Below are 13,433 nucleotides of genomic sequence, written 5' to 3'. Positions count from 1 at the left end.
AAATCCTTATCTCTCTGCAGGGGAGGAAAACTGGTGATTGTCCTATAGGGCAGTATGAGGTTAAATTTTCTCCTGGACAGAAATACTTTGCAGCTCTACCTGGCAAAAACCTACAAATTAACCTATCTGGGCCCTTAGTCTATAGTGAACTCAGAAGAAGAGTAGGCTTTTTCCTCTCTGGCTCCATTCATGTTTTGGCAGCACAAGGCTGAGAGAAATTAAGATGGTCACAATGGAACAGAACAGAGGCCTCAGAAATAACACCACACATCTACAACCATCTGATCTTTGACAAACCTGACAAAAACAAGCAGCCTATTTCTGGAAGGGATGTGAGTTCAGGTAGAGCTTTAGTGTGATTGGTGGGATAGTTGGGTTGGTTGCAACCTCACGAGAATGGCGTGTTGTGACCGTCTTTTGTTATTTCTTTTACTTTTTTATTTTTTTAATTATTTTTTATTATAATTTAAGTTCTAGGGTACATGTGCACAATGTGCAGGTTTGTTACATAGGTATACATGTGCCATGTTGGTTTGCTGCACCCATCAACTCATCATTTACATTAGGTATTTCTCCTGATGCTATCCCTCCCCAAGCCCACCACCCACTGACAGGCCCCAGTGTGTGATGTTACCTGCCCTGTGTCCACGTGTTCTCATTGTTCAACTCCCACTTATGAGTGAGAACATGCAGTGTTTGGTTTTCTGTCCTTATGATAGTTTGCTGAGAGTGATGGTTTCCAGCGTCATCCATGTCCCTGCAAAGGACATGAACTCATCCTTTTTTATGGCTGCATACTATTCCATGGTGTATATGTGCCACATTTTCTTAATCCAGTCTATCATTGATGGACATTTGGGTTGGTTCCAAGTCTTTGCTACTGTGAATAGTGCTGCAATAAACATACATATGCATATGTCTTTATAGTAGCATGATTTATAATCCTTTGGGTATATACCCAGTAATGGGATGGCTGGGTCAAATGGTATTTCTAGTTCTAGATCCTTGGGGAATCGCCACACTGTCTTCCACAATGGTTGAACTAATTTACGCTCCCACCGTGTAAAAGTGTTCCTATTTCTCCACATCCTCTCCAGCATCTGTTGTTTTCCTGACTTTTTAATGATCACCATTCTAACTGGCGTGAGATGGTATCTCCTTGTGGTTTTGATTTGCATTTCTCTGATGACCAGTGATGATGAGCATTTTTTCATGTGTCTGTTGGCTATATATATGTCTTCTTTTGAGAAGTGTCTGTTCATATCCTTTGCCCACTTTTTGATGGGGTTGTTTGTTTTTTTCTTGTAAATTTGTTTAAGTTATTTGTAGATTCTGGATGTTAGCCCTTTGTCAGATGGGTAGATTGCAAAAATATTCTCCCATTCTGTAGGTTGCCTGTTTACTCCAATGATAGTTTCTTTTGCCATGCAGAAGCTCTTTAGTTTAATTAGATCCCATTTGTCTATTTTGGCTTTTGTTGCCATTGCTTTTGGTGTTTTAGTCATGAAGTCTCTGCCCATGCCTATGTCCTGAATGGTATTGCCTAGGTTTTCTTCTAGTGTTTTTATGGTTTTAGGTCTTTCATTCAAGTCTTTAATCTATCTTGAGTTAATTTTTGTATAAGGTGTAAGGAAGGGATCCAGTTTCAGCTTTCTACATATGGCTAGGCAGTTTTCCCAGCACCATTTATTAAATAGGGAATCTTTTCCCCCTTGTTTTTGTTAGGTTTGCCAAAGATCAGATGGTTATAGATGTGTGGTGTTATTTCTGAGGCCTCTGTTCTGTTCCATTGTGACCATCTTAATTTCTCTCAGCCTTGTGCTGCCAAAACATGAATGGAGCCAGAGAGGAAAAAGCCTACTCTTCTTCTGAGTTCATTTTTACCAGGAGTCCATGGTAGGGAAGAGAGGAAGGGAAGGGGAGGAGGGGTTGAGCCCTTATTGACAGTCTATATCCTAGGTTGGGCATAGTGTGTGGCTCTGGTCTTATGAGGATGAGGAAGTCCCATCCCTGCTTAGAGGGAGTCAACCATACATGAGAAACCAGTCAGATGCCCCTTATGGCTGAGATACAAAATGAGGCCATGTTCCCTTTAATATTTAAGCTCACCATCTCTGAGCCCCCATCCCACTATGTTTCTTCCTTGCCTGCTTCCTGCCTGTCCCTGGTTCCATCTGTCAGGGGAGGGTTAGCCTCCCCTCATTCATTCAGTCCAGGGGTTAGCCTTGGTTGCCATTTCCTCAAGAGAGGAAGGCCAGGAAGCCTGCTTAGTCAGCTGAGGAATTCAGTTCCACATTTGCTGGAATTCTTAGTGCTTTAACACAGGTTGGCCATCCTTGGAAGATCTCCACATCCAGGGTGGGGCATTCCCGGCTTCAGTATCTCAGGCCTGCAGCAGTCAATGACGTACAGCACTCGTTTCTCCAGGGGGAGGGCAGAAAAGGGGCTCTCTTTTCTCCTCCTGGCAGCGTATGTTCAGTGTTGTACCCCTTAATTCTGGCTTTCCAGGGCCATAGCACTTACCTTACAAGGGCCTGCAGAGCTGCAGTGCCTAGGAGAGAAGCGGAGACAAGCTGTGTCCCCAGCCGACCTCCCTTTCCCAGTTTCTGCTACCCAAGAGAAACAGTGGCAGCTCCCCCATCATGAGTTCCAAGTCTGGCTCCTGCTTCTTGTCCTAGGATGAGGACATTTGTTTCAGGGGAAAAAAATCCCACCTTGTGATCCACATAAAGTGCTTGGCATAGCACTTGGGGTGCAGGAAGCCCTCACCACCATAGCTGCTGTCCCTGTGGGTCTGTGTTCAGGCAGGAGAACTGCCTGGAGTTGCAGGACGGGAGGGCGAGCCATGGTCTGTGTCCACAATTACTTCCTCTCGTGTTATTCTCTGTCTTCAGTTCCCTTTGCTACCCCAAGTCTCTGGCAGTGTCCTGTTGAAAAGTTTGGCTCTTATTTGAGTTGTCAAGGAGAAGGCCACGTGTCCTCAAATAAGGCCCTTGCCCTCACCTTCAGTCGCTGTGCTGAGGGAAGCTGAAATTAGCAAGATCCCCAAAGGGAAGGTGAACTTGGGGAGGAAGGGTAGACTTTGGGGTCCAGTGGGACTCAACTCAGCACTCACACAAACATACAGGCTTGTTTTTACTTTTATGAAGGAAGATGGATTCCTTCCCACTAGGCTTTTTTAATCTTCATAACATGCCTGCTCTAGGGAAGGCACTACCGTGCACCTCAAAGAGCCAAGGAAAGTAAGGATGGAGAAAGGTACGTAATTTGCATAAGATCACACATTTGGTTGGGAGGCAGAGCTGTGGTGCAGAGCCAGCTGTGTGTGCCCAAAGCCCCTGCTGCTTTAAAATATTGTACACTCACCCAGCAGGTCACATGGGGATGGTGTTTTCATGGTGCAGGAATGATGTTTGTTTATCTTAAAGTATGACTTCACACTGGGTCAAGTTTCAAGATACAGACAATTGGTACGGGATACAAATGTCCAAATGGTACACTGGATTGATAAAGATTTTACTCTGTTTAGGTATGGCAGATTTTCGGAAGTTTTTTGCAAAAGCAAAGCACATAGTCATCATCTCAGGTGCTGGTGTTAGTGCGGAAAGTGGCGTTCCGACTTTCAGAGGAGCTGGAGGTTATTGGAGAAAATGGCAAGCCCAGGTTCGTAATGTTTCCAGAACATTAAAAGCCTCTGTCGAGTGAAACCATCACAGAGTTTGACTCAAATCCTATACGGATCCCTGAAACCCCGGGGACATGTTTTCAAGTGAACTGTGACCCTATTGTCTCACTGATTTTGGCATAAACACAAAGTTCCTATGATTAAGATCAAAATTTAAGCAAGGCTGCCACTTTCTAGATAGGTATGGATTGCATTTATTCAGGTAACAGTTTCTCCTAATAATTGTGTTAAAGTGAAACCAGAAGACCTTGGTTAGCATCATTCATTACTTTATTCTACAGTTATTGAACTCAAGTATGACACATAAAGTTGCTGTGAACTTTTCATGTTAAAACTAATGCCAATTATTGAAGGGTTAGGATTTGATATTCAAAAATTTATAGGAAGCCCTTCAGAAGAATGTAAGTTCTGTGAAGGTGCGGATTTTTTAAATTCAATTTTTATTGAGATCTAATATACATAAAGTAAAAGTCGCCAGTTTTAAGTGTACAATTTAATGAGTTTCAACAAATGGACATAGTTGTATAGCCAGCACCGTAATCACAATATGGAACAATTCTGTCCCTCCAGAACATTCCTTCATGGCCCTTTGCAGTCCGTGTTCTCCCATCCCACTGGCTCAGGAAATCCCTAGCTTTGGAAGACAAGGAATTGTTTGATTGTTTGAGATGGAGTTTTGCTCTTGTTGCCCAGGCTGGAGTACAATGGCGTGATCTCGGCTCACTGCAACCTCCGCCTCCCAGGTTCACGCGATTCTCCTGCCTCAGCCTCCCGAGTAGCTGTGATTACAGGCATGCATTGCCACACCCGGCTAATTTTTGTATTTTTTAGTAGAGACAGGGTTTCACCATGTTGGCCAGGCTGGTCTCAAACTCCTGACCTCAGGTGATCCACCCATCTTGGCCTCCCAAAGTGCTGGGATTACAGGCATGAGCCACCGTGCCCGGCCTCTGTTTGTTTTATTTGTTGCATTGTCTCCAGTTTCCAGAACTCTGGCACATTATAGGTGCTTAATGGATTTTCGTTGGCTGAACGAAAGCAGTCATAAATAAATACTGCAATACATGTCTTCCATGGTTAGTAGCTCATTTATCATTGGATGCAGAGTTCATGAAGCTGCCCCTTCCTTCTTCTGAACATCTGAGCTGGCAGATGTTTGGGTGTTTTGCCTGCTGCCATCTGGGTGAAGGGTGGGGGTCATTACCTTAAAGGTGAAGTGGGGAGAAAGGAGAGCAGAGAACATTAGGGGCCAGCAAGAAAGGGGCCACTGGGCATTCCCTGGATTAGCAGCAGCAGAGGGTGGGAGGTCAGAGGGTGCGGGAGGAGCTTGGAGGAGGGGCACTTAGTTGTGTCCGAAAAGACTCAGAGTTTGCAGACAAAGCAAAGAAGTCGATAGAATGCATTTGACTCCAACACCCTTCCAGGGACACCTGTGGACATGTTCCTGTGCCGCCTATAAACTGCTCCAGGCCATGTGTTCCAGGTGGAGAGCAGGTCGGTGTGGGTCAACCTCTCACGTGGCAAAGGTTGGCATTGCCACTAAGCAGAGGGGCCTTTACGGTAGAATGAAATGCACATGTATTCAATGTAGGAAGTGTCTCCTTGATAAAGAAGCCATATTTCTTTTTAAAATTAATGTTATTGAGGCAGAATTTCCTTAGAATAAAATGCACCCATGTGCATTGTGTGTACAGTTTGATGAGTTTTAACAGGTGCATGCAACTGCGTAACACCCCCACCTCCACTGTCAAGAAACAGAATGTTTCAGTCATCACTGAAAGTTCCCTGTGCCTTTCCCTGCCAGCTCCCAGCCCCAAACAATTCCTACTCGGCTCCTTTACCAGAAAGGAGATTTGTTTCTCCCAGAACCATATTTAAAGTGTATGTATTTTATCTATTCTGTTTATATATAAAATATAGACTTTTTATGTGTAGCTGTGGGTGTGTTTAGTTGTGTGTGTAGTTGCATGTATGTGTGTAGCTGTGTATGTATGTAGATGTGTGTGTGTGGTTTTGTGTGTAGGTGTGTGTATGTAGATGTAATTGTGTGTATATGTTTAGTTGTGTGTGTATTAACAGATATGTGTAGTTATGTGTATGTTTAGTTGTGTGTATGTATGTTGTGTAATTGTGTATGTTTAGTTGTGTATGCAGTTGTGTGTATGTAGATGTGTGTAGTTGTGTATGTAGATATGTGTGTATGTTTACTTGTGGGTGTAGTTGTGTATGTAGTTTGTGTGTATAGTTGTGTGTATGTAGATGTGTGTATATGTTTAGTTGTGTATATATAGTTGTGTGTATGTGTGTAGTGTGTTTAGCTGTTTGTAGTGCGTGTGTGCAGTTGTGTGTGTATGTAGATATGTGTAGTTTGTGTAGTAGTGTATGTGTGTTTAGCAGTGTGTGTGCAGTTTATAGGTAGATGTGTGTAGTTGTGTGTGTTTAGTTTGTGTGTGTAGTTGTGTGTATAGTTGTGTGGATGTAGATGTGTGTAGTTGTGTGTGTATCTTTAGTGTGTGTAGTTATATGTATGTAGTTGTGTATGTCTAGTTGTGTGTATGTGTGTGCAGTTGTGTGTGTGTAGATGTGTGTAGTGTGTATGTATGTTGAGTTGTGTGTGTGGTTGTATGTGTTTAGTTGTGTGTAGATGTGCGTGTATGTAGATGTGTACTTGTGTGTGTGTGTGTATAGCCATAGCTATAGTTATAAAAACTGAATTTCTCAACCATGGTCATTAGACCTCAATGGGCATTTTGCGTTTCATGTTTTCCCTGGGTGTAGGTCAAAATGAGATCCACGTAAAATGAGATCCACTTAGGGCTCCATGAAAAAGGGGATTCGACCCAAAATACCTTCCTGCATGTTACTTTACTTCATCTTCACAACTTACTTGGGAGGTAAATGGGACAGGTTGCGTCATCCCTGTTTTGTCACTAAGGAAATTGATTTCTCCAAGGTCCCTGGGCAGTCCCAGGATAGGGACGTAGGCTGGTACCCAGGCCCTGCCTGGCATCTGCCATGTTGTTTGAACCTAGCGCTGCCATCTCCAGCCTGCACCTTCCCGACGCTGCCTGTCTCTGCCTTACGGAGGAAGGGCCTGTGCCCCAGGGTTCAGAATCCTGGCTGTCTCTGCCTCCCTCACTCCTGCCTCCTTTCCCACCCCAGGACCTGGCAACTCCCCTGGCCTTTGCCCAAAACCCGTCCCGGGTGTGGGAGTTCTACCACTACCGGCGGGAGGTCATGGGGAGCAAGGAGCCCAACGCCGGGCACCGCGCCATAGCCGAGTGTGAGACCAGGCTGGGCAAGCAGGGCCGGCGAGTCGTGGTCATCACCCAGAACATCGATGAGCTGCACCGCAAGGCTGGCACCAAGAACCTTCTGGAGATCCATGGTGAGAGACCCCCAGCCTCACATTCAGGGAACCAGCTTTAAAACACCTGTCCTGCCGTTTCAGCATCACCTCTGGTGCCTTCCCTCCCTCCCTGCTGGACACCCGTCCCATCCCGTAGGATGCTGTGGCATTTCCTTTGGGGACATGTTAGTGTCCCGTGGCACCTGGGCAGCTCCCTTTGGCCATGGGAGGAGCCCCTGACCCACTAACATTATTCACTTAGCAGTTCCTACATCCTGGCTGCTCAGGGTGGTCTGAGAGCCAGCAACATTCGGCATCCCCCAAGAGCTTGTTAGAAATGCAGAATCTCAGGCCCCATAGGCCCCACCGAATCAGAATCTGCATTTTCCCGTGAGCCCGGGTGGCTGGTGTGCTTTTTATATGGGGGGAACGCTGGGATGCGCAGCTGCGTGGCCCCTTCCTCTGTGGAGGGGCATGGTGCTGTGAGACAGTGGCCTCAATGAGCTGAGGAATAAGAGGCCTGGTCCATTGGACAGCTGGGGCTTGAGCAGGGGCAGACTGCAGCATCTTGGGGTCTCCTGTCACTCCCCCTTCATCCTGGTGGGCACTCCCCACTGAGGCTGTGCTTCTGCCCCGCCCTGGAGCCTCAGGGAGCTGCCAGCTCAGTGCTGGACACTGCACCAAACCCACCAAGCCTATGATGTCGGTGGAGTTTGTCTTGGGTCCCTCTGGGCTACTTCCTCTGTCCTGGGTGACCCCTCACCCCTTCACTCTTGTCTTCTGGCTCCTCCCTTCTTTGCTGTCACCACAAATCTAATACATCCAGTTGTCCACAGTCATAATGGGCAAACTAGGGTTTCCCCCAAGGCCATTTGCATTTAAAGAGTCTGCATTCAAATCCAAGGAATGCATTTCTTATTTTTTAAGCATTTATTTCTCTTAATTTAATTTAATTTAATTTTTTTTTTCTTTTTTTTTTTTTTAGCGATGGGGGTTTCACTCTTGCCCAGGCTGGGATGCAGTAGCCCGATCATAGCTCATTGCAGCCTTGAACTCCTGGCCTCAAGGGATCCTCCCACCTCAGCCTCCAGAGTAGCTGGGACTACAGGCACATGCCACCATGCCCAGCTAATTTTTTAAATTTTTGTGGAGACAGTGTCTCACCATGTTGTCCAGGCTGGTCTCAAACTCTTGGCTTCAAGCAATCCTCCCTCCTCAGCCTCCCAAAGTTTTGGGATTACAGGCATGAGCCACTGTGCCAGCCAAGAATGCATTTCTAAGTGTAGCATTTCCAGAGGCAGTTCACCAGTGGGAGGTGTTTGTTTTTGCGTGTGTGTGGTGAAGCTGCCTGCTTTTACTTAGATCACCCTGATAAGGAAAGCGAGGCACTACTCATTTTGACTCTGTCTCTCTTTTGTTCGTCAGGAACAGCCAGCCACCTATTAACCGAGCATCTTTTTGGTACCTACATCTGCTGGGTCTGAGCCACTTTCCACGTACCTCTGCTTATTTCCCTGCAGTGTCAGAATGTGGGCTATGTCATCTGCATAAAACCGAGATGACAATGCCTATCTTACAGAATTGTTGTCGGGATTAAATAAGATCATATATTTGTGTTAGTCAGGACTTTTTAAAATTTCAAATGATGAGAACTCTCTTCTAACTTAGGTTAAAAAAAATCAGTGGCACCTTCAGTCCGATGAAGGGTTTTTTTTTTTTTTTTTTTTTTTTTCAAGTTCAAAGCGAATATTTATTAAAATATGATCGGGCAAAATAAAGGCAGCGGCAGGCAGGACGGCGGATGAGGAGTCTCTCCGTGGGCAGCTGTGGGGCACCCGAGGCAGAGGCACCGTGCCGCTTGGCGGGTGGCCGGGCTCCTCCATGGCCAGTGCTGACCTTGGGCAGCCACTCTGACCGCCTAGCCTCGGGCCACCACTAACCACCCATGGATGAGAGCAAGACGTGCCTCCAGGGCTCCTCTCGTGAAGATGACTGAGGCCAGCTGTGGCCAGCATCTGGCACAGGGCTACCAGCTGCTATCATCCCCTCTCATGTCCTGTCCCAGCCTGCCATCTGGACCGTCCAGGGCCCCGGTCAGTCACCGCAGCCTCCATGGTCCACAGTGGCTCAGAGCTCCCTCCCAGGGGTTTAGGCACATAAGGGAAAGAACTCTCAGCTCGTGGCCCCACTGACCGTGGGTCGGGAGAAGAACGCCTCCAGCTGTAATCAGCCAGTCCTTGCACTTCAGAAGGGAGTGTTACCTAGCTTATGTTTATGTTCACAAACCTGAAGGGTTTTTTTTAAGATGCATTATGTTTTTAATGTGGCATTTAGAATATAATCTGCCTAAACCATGATATACTATTTTATTATCCCTTAGAATTATTTTATACTGAGAGAAAGAGCTTGTTAAAACTTAGACACGTTCTTTAGAAATTATATCTTTCCGGCCGGGCGCGGTGGCTCACGCTTGTAATCCTAGCACTTTGGGAGGCCGAGGCGGGCGGATCACAAGGTCAGGAGATCCAGACCACGGTGAAACCCCGTCTCTACTAAAAATACAAAAAACTTAGCCGGGCGTGGTGGCGGGTGCCTGTAGTCCCAGCTACTCAGAGAGGCTGAGGCAGGAGAATGGCGTGAACCCGGAAGGCAGAGCTTGCAGTGAGCCGAGATCGCACCACTGCACTCCAGTTTGGGCGACAGAGCGAGACTCCGTCTCAAAAAAAAAAAAAAAAAAAAAAAAAATTATATCTTTCCAGGCATACATAAAGTATGAGTATGATAAACTGGTCCGAATATTTCTTATTATCTAGCTCTTCTAGATGATTCCGAGTGACTCAGAGCATGCATATCTGTGTTTTCCATGCAGTTTCATGCTCTGTGTCTCGGGAGATGGATGATGCAGCCTCTCCTGAGGGAATGCCCCTCTGTTATAGCTGGGATTCTCATCCAAGCTCCTGACACACCTTCCGCAAGTTCGCTATTGGGCCTGACATGCTCTTACCAAAAGGCATCAGTGGAAAGGCTGTAGACAATAGCCAAAACTTGCTTTCCTTCCTGGAGTGGCCCTTGAAGGGTTTGTTGGCGGAAGGATCCAGGGGCTGAATCTGCCCGGTCAGGCCACGGAGAATAACAACCAAGTCACCCCACTTTTCAGTGTTCTCCTTCAACAAGTCTGTGCAAGCATGATGGTGATGTCACACTCTCATCTGGCCAGTAGCAACTGTAGGACACATCTGAGTTTCAGAGATGTGAAAATGGGGAAAAATGTCTATGCTAAAACTGACAAAGTAGGTTTATTGGCTCACAAAACTGAGGAGCCTAGGGGTGCAGCTTATGTCATCTTTCCTCCCGGCCCCTGTCCCCCTCCTTCTCTCAGCTTTGCTCACTCTTTGAGGTGGCCTCCCTTCTCCCTCTGCAATTGATCTGCCTCCATGCGCCAAGGGAGAGTGCCTCCGACAACTCCAGGCTCTCCAGCTCAGCCACCTGCTGAGGACCAAGGCTTGCTTGGTCCACACGCCACGCCCACCCTTCTGACCAAACACGACTGCAGAGGGATGGGCACCACAGGGGGCCATGTGCAGCATGTGGCCGAGCTTGTATTTGGGATGTGACCCACAGCTCTATTGGCTCAGCATGTGAGAGAGCAGGGATGGTGCTCCCCAAGGAAGGACTGGTGGGCAGAACGGAGCAGTGCATGTCCACTGTGGTTGAAAGGGCTCTACATGGCACCAGGTGCCTGGTACCCATTTCATAAACTGTGGCCACCATGATTGCTTCAGCTCAATAAGTGGTGGTTAGTATTAACAATTACTTTTTTCACTTATTAGTTGATTACTTATTTATTGAGGTGCTTTTGTATAAAAGATTCAAGCTTTCTGAAATCAAAGTTCAAATTTTGTAAACATATCCCACACCACTGAACCTTTATCAGTCATATCAATAAATCATGCCCTTAGATTTAGATTGAGCTCCCCATACCCTATTGGCCACTTCTGCCCACTTGAACACCGCTCCAAGGTCATCTGATGGCACATTAGTCATGGAGTTATTTATTTTTCCTCCAGATTATAAAGTCCTTGAGGGCATATGCTCTTGACTGGCTTAAGAGTACTGCATGCCTCTGTTTCCCATGAAAGCTAGGGTAGGCCCATTTGCTAAAATGAAGTATGGCTCAGTGTGGCGGTGCACACCTACAGTCCCAGCTGCTCCAAAGGCAAAGGTGGGAGGATCGCTTAAGTCCAGGAGTTGGAAGCCACAGTGAGCTATGATCATACTCGTACACTCCAGCTTGGGTAACTGGGTGAGACCAAAAAATGAAATGAAGTGTGAAAAGTGAAGTATCTTACACCCTTTTAGACATGGAGACAATTGCTCTTGATTATACTAAATTCTGGATTTGCTTCATATGTATTTTTCAGGTAGCTTATTTAAAACTCGATGTACCTCTTGTGGAGTTGTGGCTGAGAATTACAAGAGTCCAATTTGTCCAGCTTTATCAGGAAAAGGGTAATTATACCACACTACAGAATAAGTATGTGTTGTTTTCTCCTTTAGGTTGAACATAAATGTGAGGAAATTGAACATTCATCAAAGATTCCCATGGATATTTATGAGAAATAAGACTACAAGGCTGGGTGCAGTGGCTCATGCCTGTAATCCCAAAGTGTTGTCATCTTTCCACTTTTGTAATCCCAAAGTGTTGGGATTACAGGGTGGGAAGACTGCATGAGTTCAGGTGTTCAAGATGGGCCTGGGCAACATAGTGAGAAACCTGTCTCTACAAAAAAAACAAAAAACAAAAAAACAAAATTAGCTGGGTGTGGTGGCACATGCTTGTATTCCCAGCTACTAGGGAGGCTGAGGTGGGAGGGTTATTTGAGCCTGGGAAGTTGAGGCTGCAGTGAGCTGAGATCATGCCACTGCACTACAGCCTGGGTGACAGGGAGAACCTGTCTGAAAAACAAAAACAAAACAAAACAAAACCCTAAATATAGCCATGTGATAAAAGAAATATTTGGCTCACAACTTACAATGTTAAGTGAAAACCACAGGGTCCTGAATTTGTGCACACAATGAGTTTGTTTATCTGCATATATTTAAAAGACCAGAAGAAAATACAACAAAATGTTAACAAGGAATATCAGGAGTGGAGGGATTATGGGTAATTTTTAATTTCTTCTTTATATCTTTCTGAATTTCCCTACATTTCTATGATGAACATGTACTACTATTACAATGACGAAAAAATTTGAGGGTAGACACAATATGGAGAAAAATTCCACTGAGCCATTTTAAAACAGTATAAATTGTATAAGGAATATATAACATCATTGCAGAGGATACAGATGATGATGATGTATAAAGGTAAACATGAAGTTCCCCCTTAGCACACCCAGCTACTCCAGCCCTCCCCACACACGAATTCCCTCACTGACAGTACAACCACTGATGATTTTTTTTTTTTTCTGAGACAGGGTCTTGTTCTGTTTCCCAGGCTGGAGTACAGTGGCACAGTCACACCTTACTGCAGCCTCCGACTCCTGAGCTCAGGCAATCCTCCTGCCTTAGCCTCCCAAGTAGCTAGGACTATAGGCATGCACCACCACACTGAGCTAATTTTTGTATTTCTGGTAGAAATGCAGTCTCACTATACTGCCGAGGCTGGTCTTGAACTTCTGGCCTCAAGCAGTCCTCCCATTTTGGCCTCACCAAATGCTGGGATTACAGGCATGAGCCACTATGCCCAGCACCACTGGTAATTAATGGCTTGGGGTCCTTCCTTCTAATGCCCTTCCAAGTGAGCATGTATTAATTAGGAGTTTTACACCACATACTGCCAGGCAAATATACAAACTGAGTTATGTTGTTTCTTTATTTTTTATTATGCCAATAACAATCTTTTCTTTTCTGATATTATTTATTTCAGTGCTCCAGAACCTGGAACTCAAGATGCCAGCATCCCAATTGAGAAACTTCCCCGGTGGGTAAAAAACTCTCATTTGTACTAGTGTTCCGGGTTGCCAAAAAAAAAAAAAAAAAAAATAGACATCAAAACCTAAACATGTATTTGGCAAGATGCCTCTTAAATCAAATGCACAAATGTAAGAACCAGGCTTGACCTCTGAGACCAAAAGTGAAAGGACAAAGGATGAACCAAATTAGGATGAAAAGAATGATTTCTTTCCAACTGCTTTTTGCTTTGTGTTCTGGCGAGATCATTTGAGGTCGGGAAAGTTTCTGAAACTGTCGTGCGACAGGTGGTTACCCAGTGTACAGAAAGCATAGGGGCTGACCTGTAACTGGTCAAATAACATCACTGGCATTATTAATCCAGGGTTAGGGAGGCAATGAAAGGACCTGAATAGGAGAGGTTACAGGACCAAACAGAATGTTCAT

At 45.5% G+C, this 13,433-nt stretch overlaps 1 protein-coding gene across 22 annotated transcripts in view; it reads left to right on the top strand.

Moving 5' to 3' along the window:
• SIRT5 (sirtuin 5) overlaps positions 1-13,433 on the top strand; it is a 39,845-nt gene that overhangs the window by 11,456 nt on the left and 14,956 nt on the right. For 20 of the 22 annotated variants that reach the window (XM_055263474.2, XM_063632875.1, XM_055263484.2 and 17 more), the window contains 4 exons: positions 3,530-3,663; positions 6,848-7,073; positions 11,456-11,543; positions 12,964-13,017. In XM_055263474.2, coding sequence (XP_055119449.2) covers positions 3,530-3,663; positions 6,848-7,073; positions 11,456-11,543; positions 12,964-13,017 — 502 coding nt within the window. Of the gene's footprint in view, positions 1-201; positions 343-3,529; positions 3,664-6,847; positions 7,074-11,455; positions 11,544-12,963; positions 13,018-13,433 lie in introns of all 22 variants that reach the window. The other 2 variants (XM_055263485.2, XM_055263482.2) reach the window with 2 other exon arrangements.

Source organism: Symphalangus syndactylus, chromosome 23 (assembly GCF_028878055.3).
Source record: "Symphalangus syndactylus isolate Jambi chromosome 23, NHGRI_mSymSyn1-v2.1_pri, whole genome shotgun sequence".
In the NCBI taxonomy this organism is placed as follows: Eukaryota; Metazoa; Chordata; class Mammalia; order Primates; family Hylobatidae; genus Symphalangus; species Symphalangus syndactylus.
The sequence above is the reverse complement of the archived record's forward strand: the minus strand, read 5'-3'. Positions and strand labels throughout refer to the sequence as shown.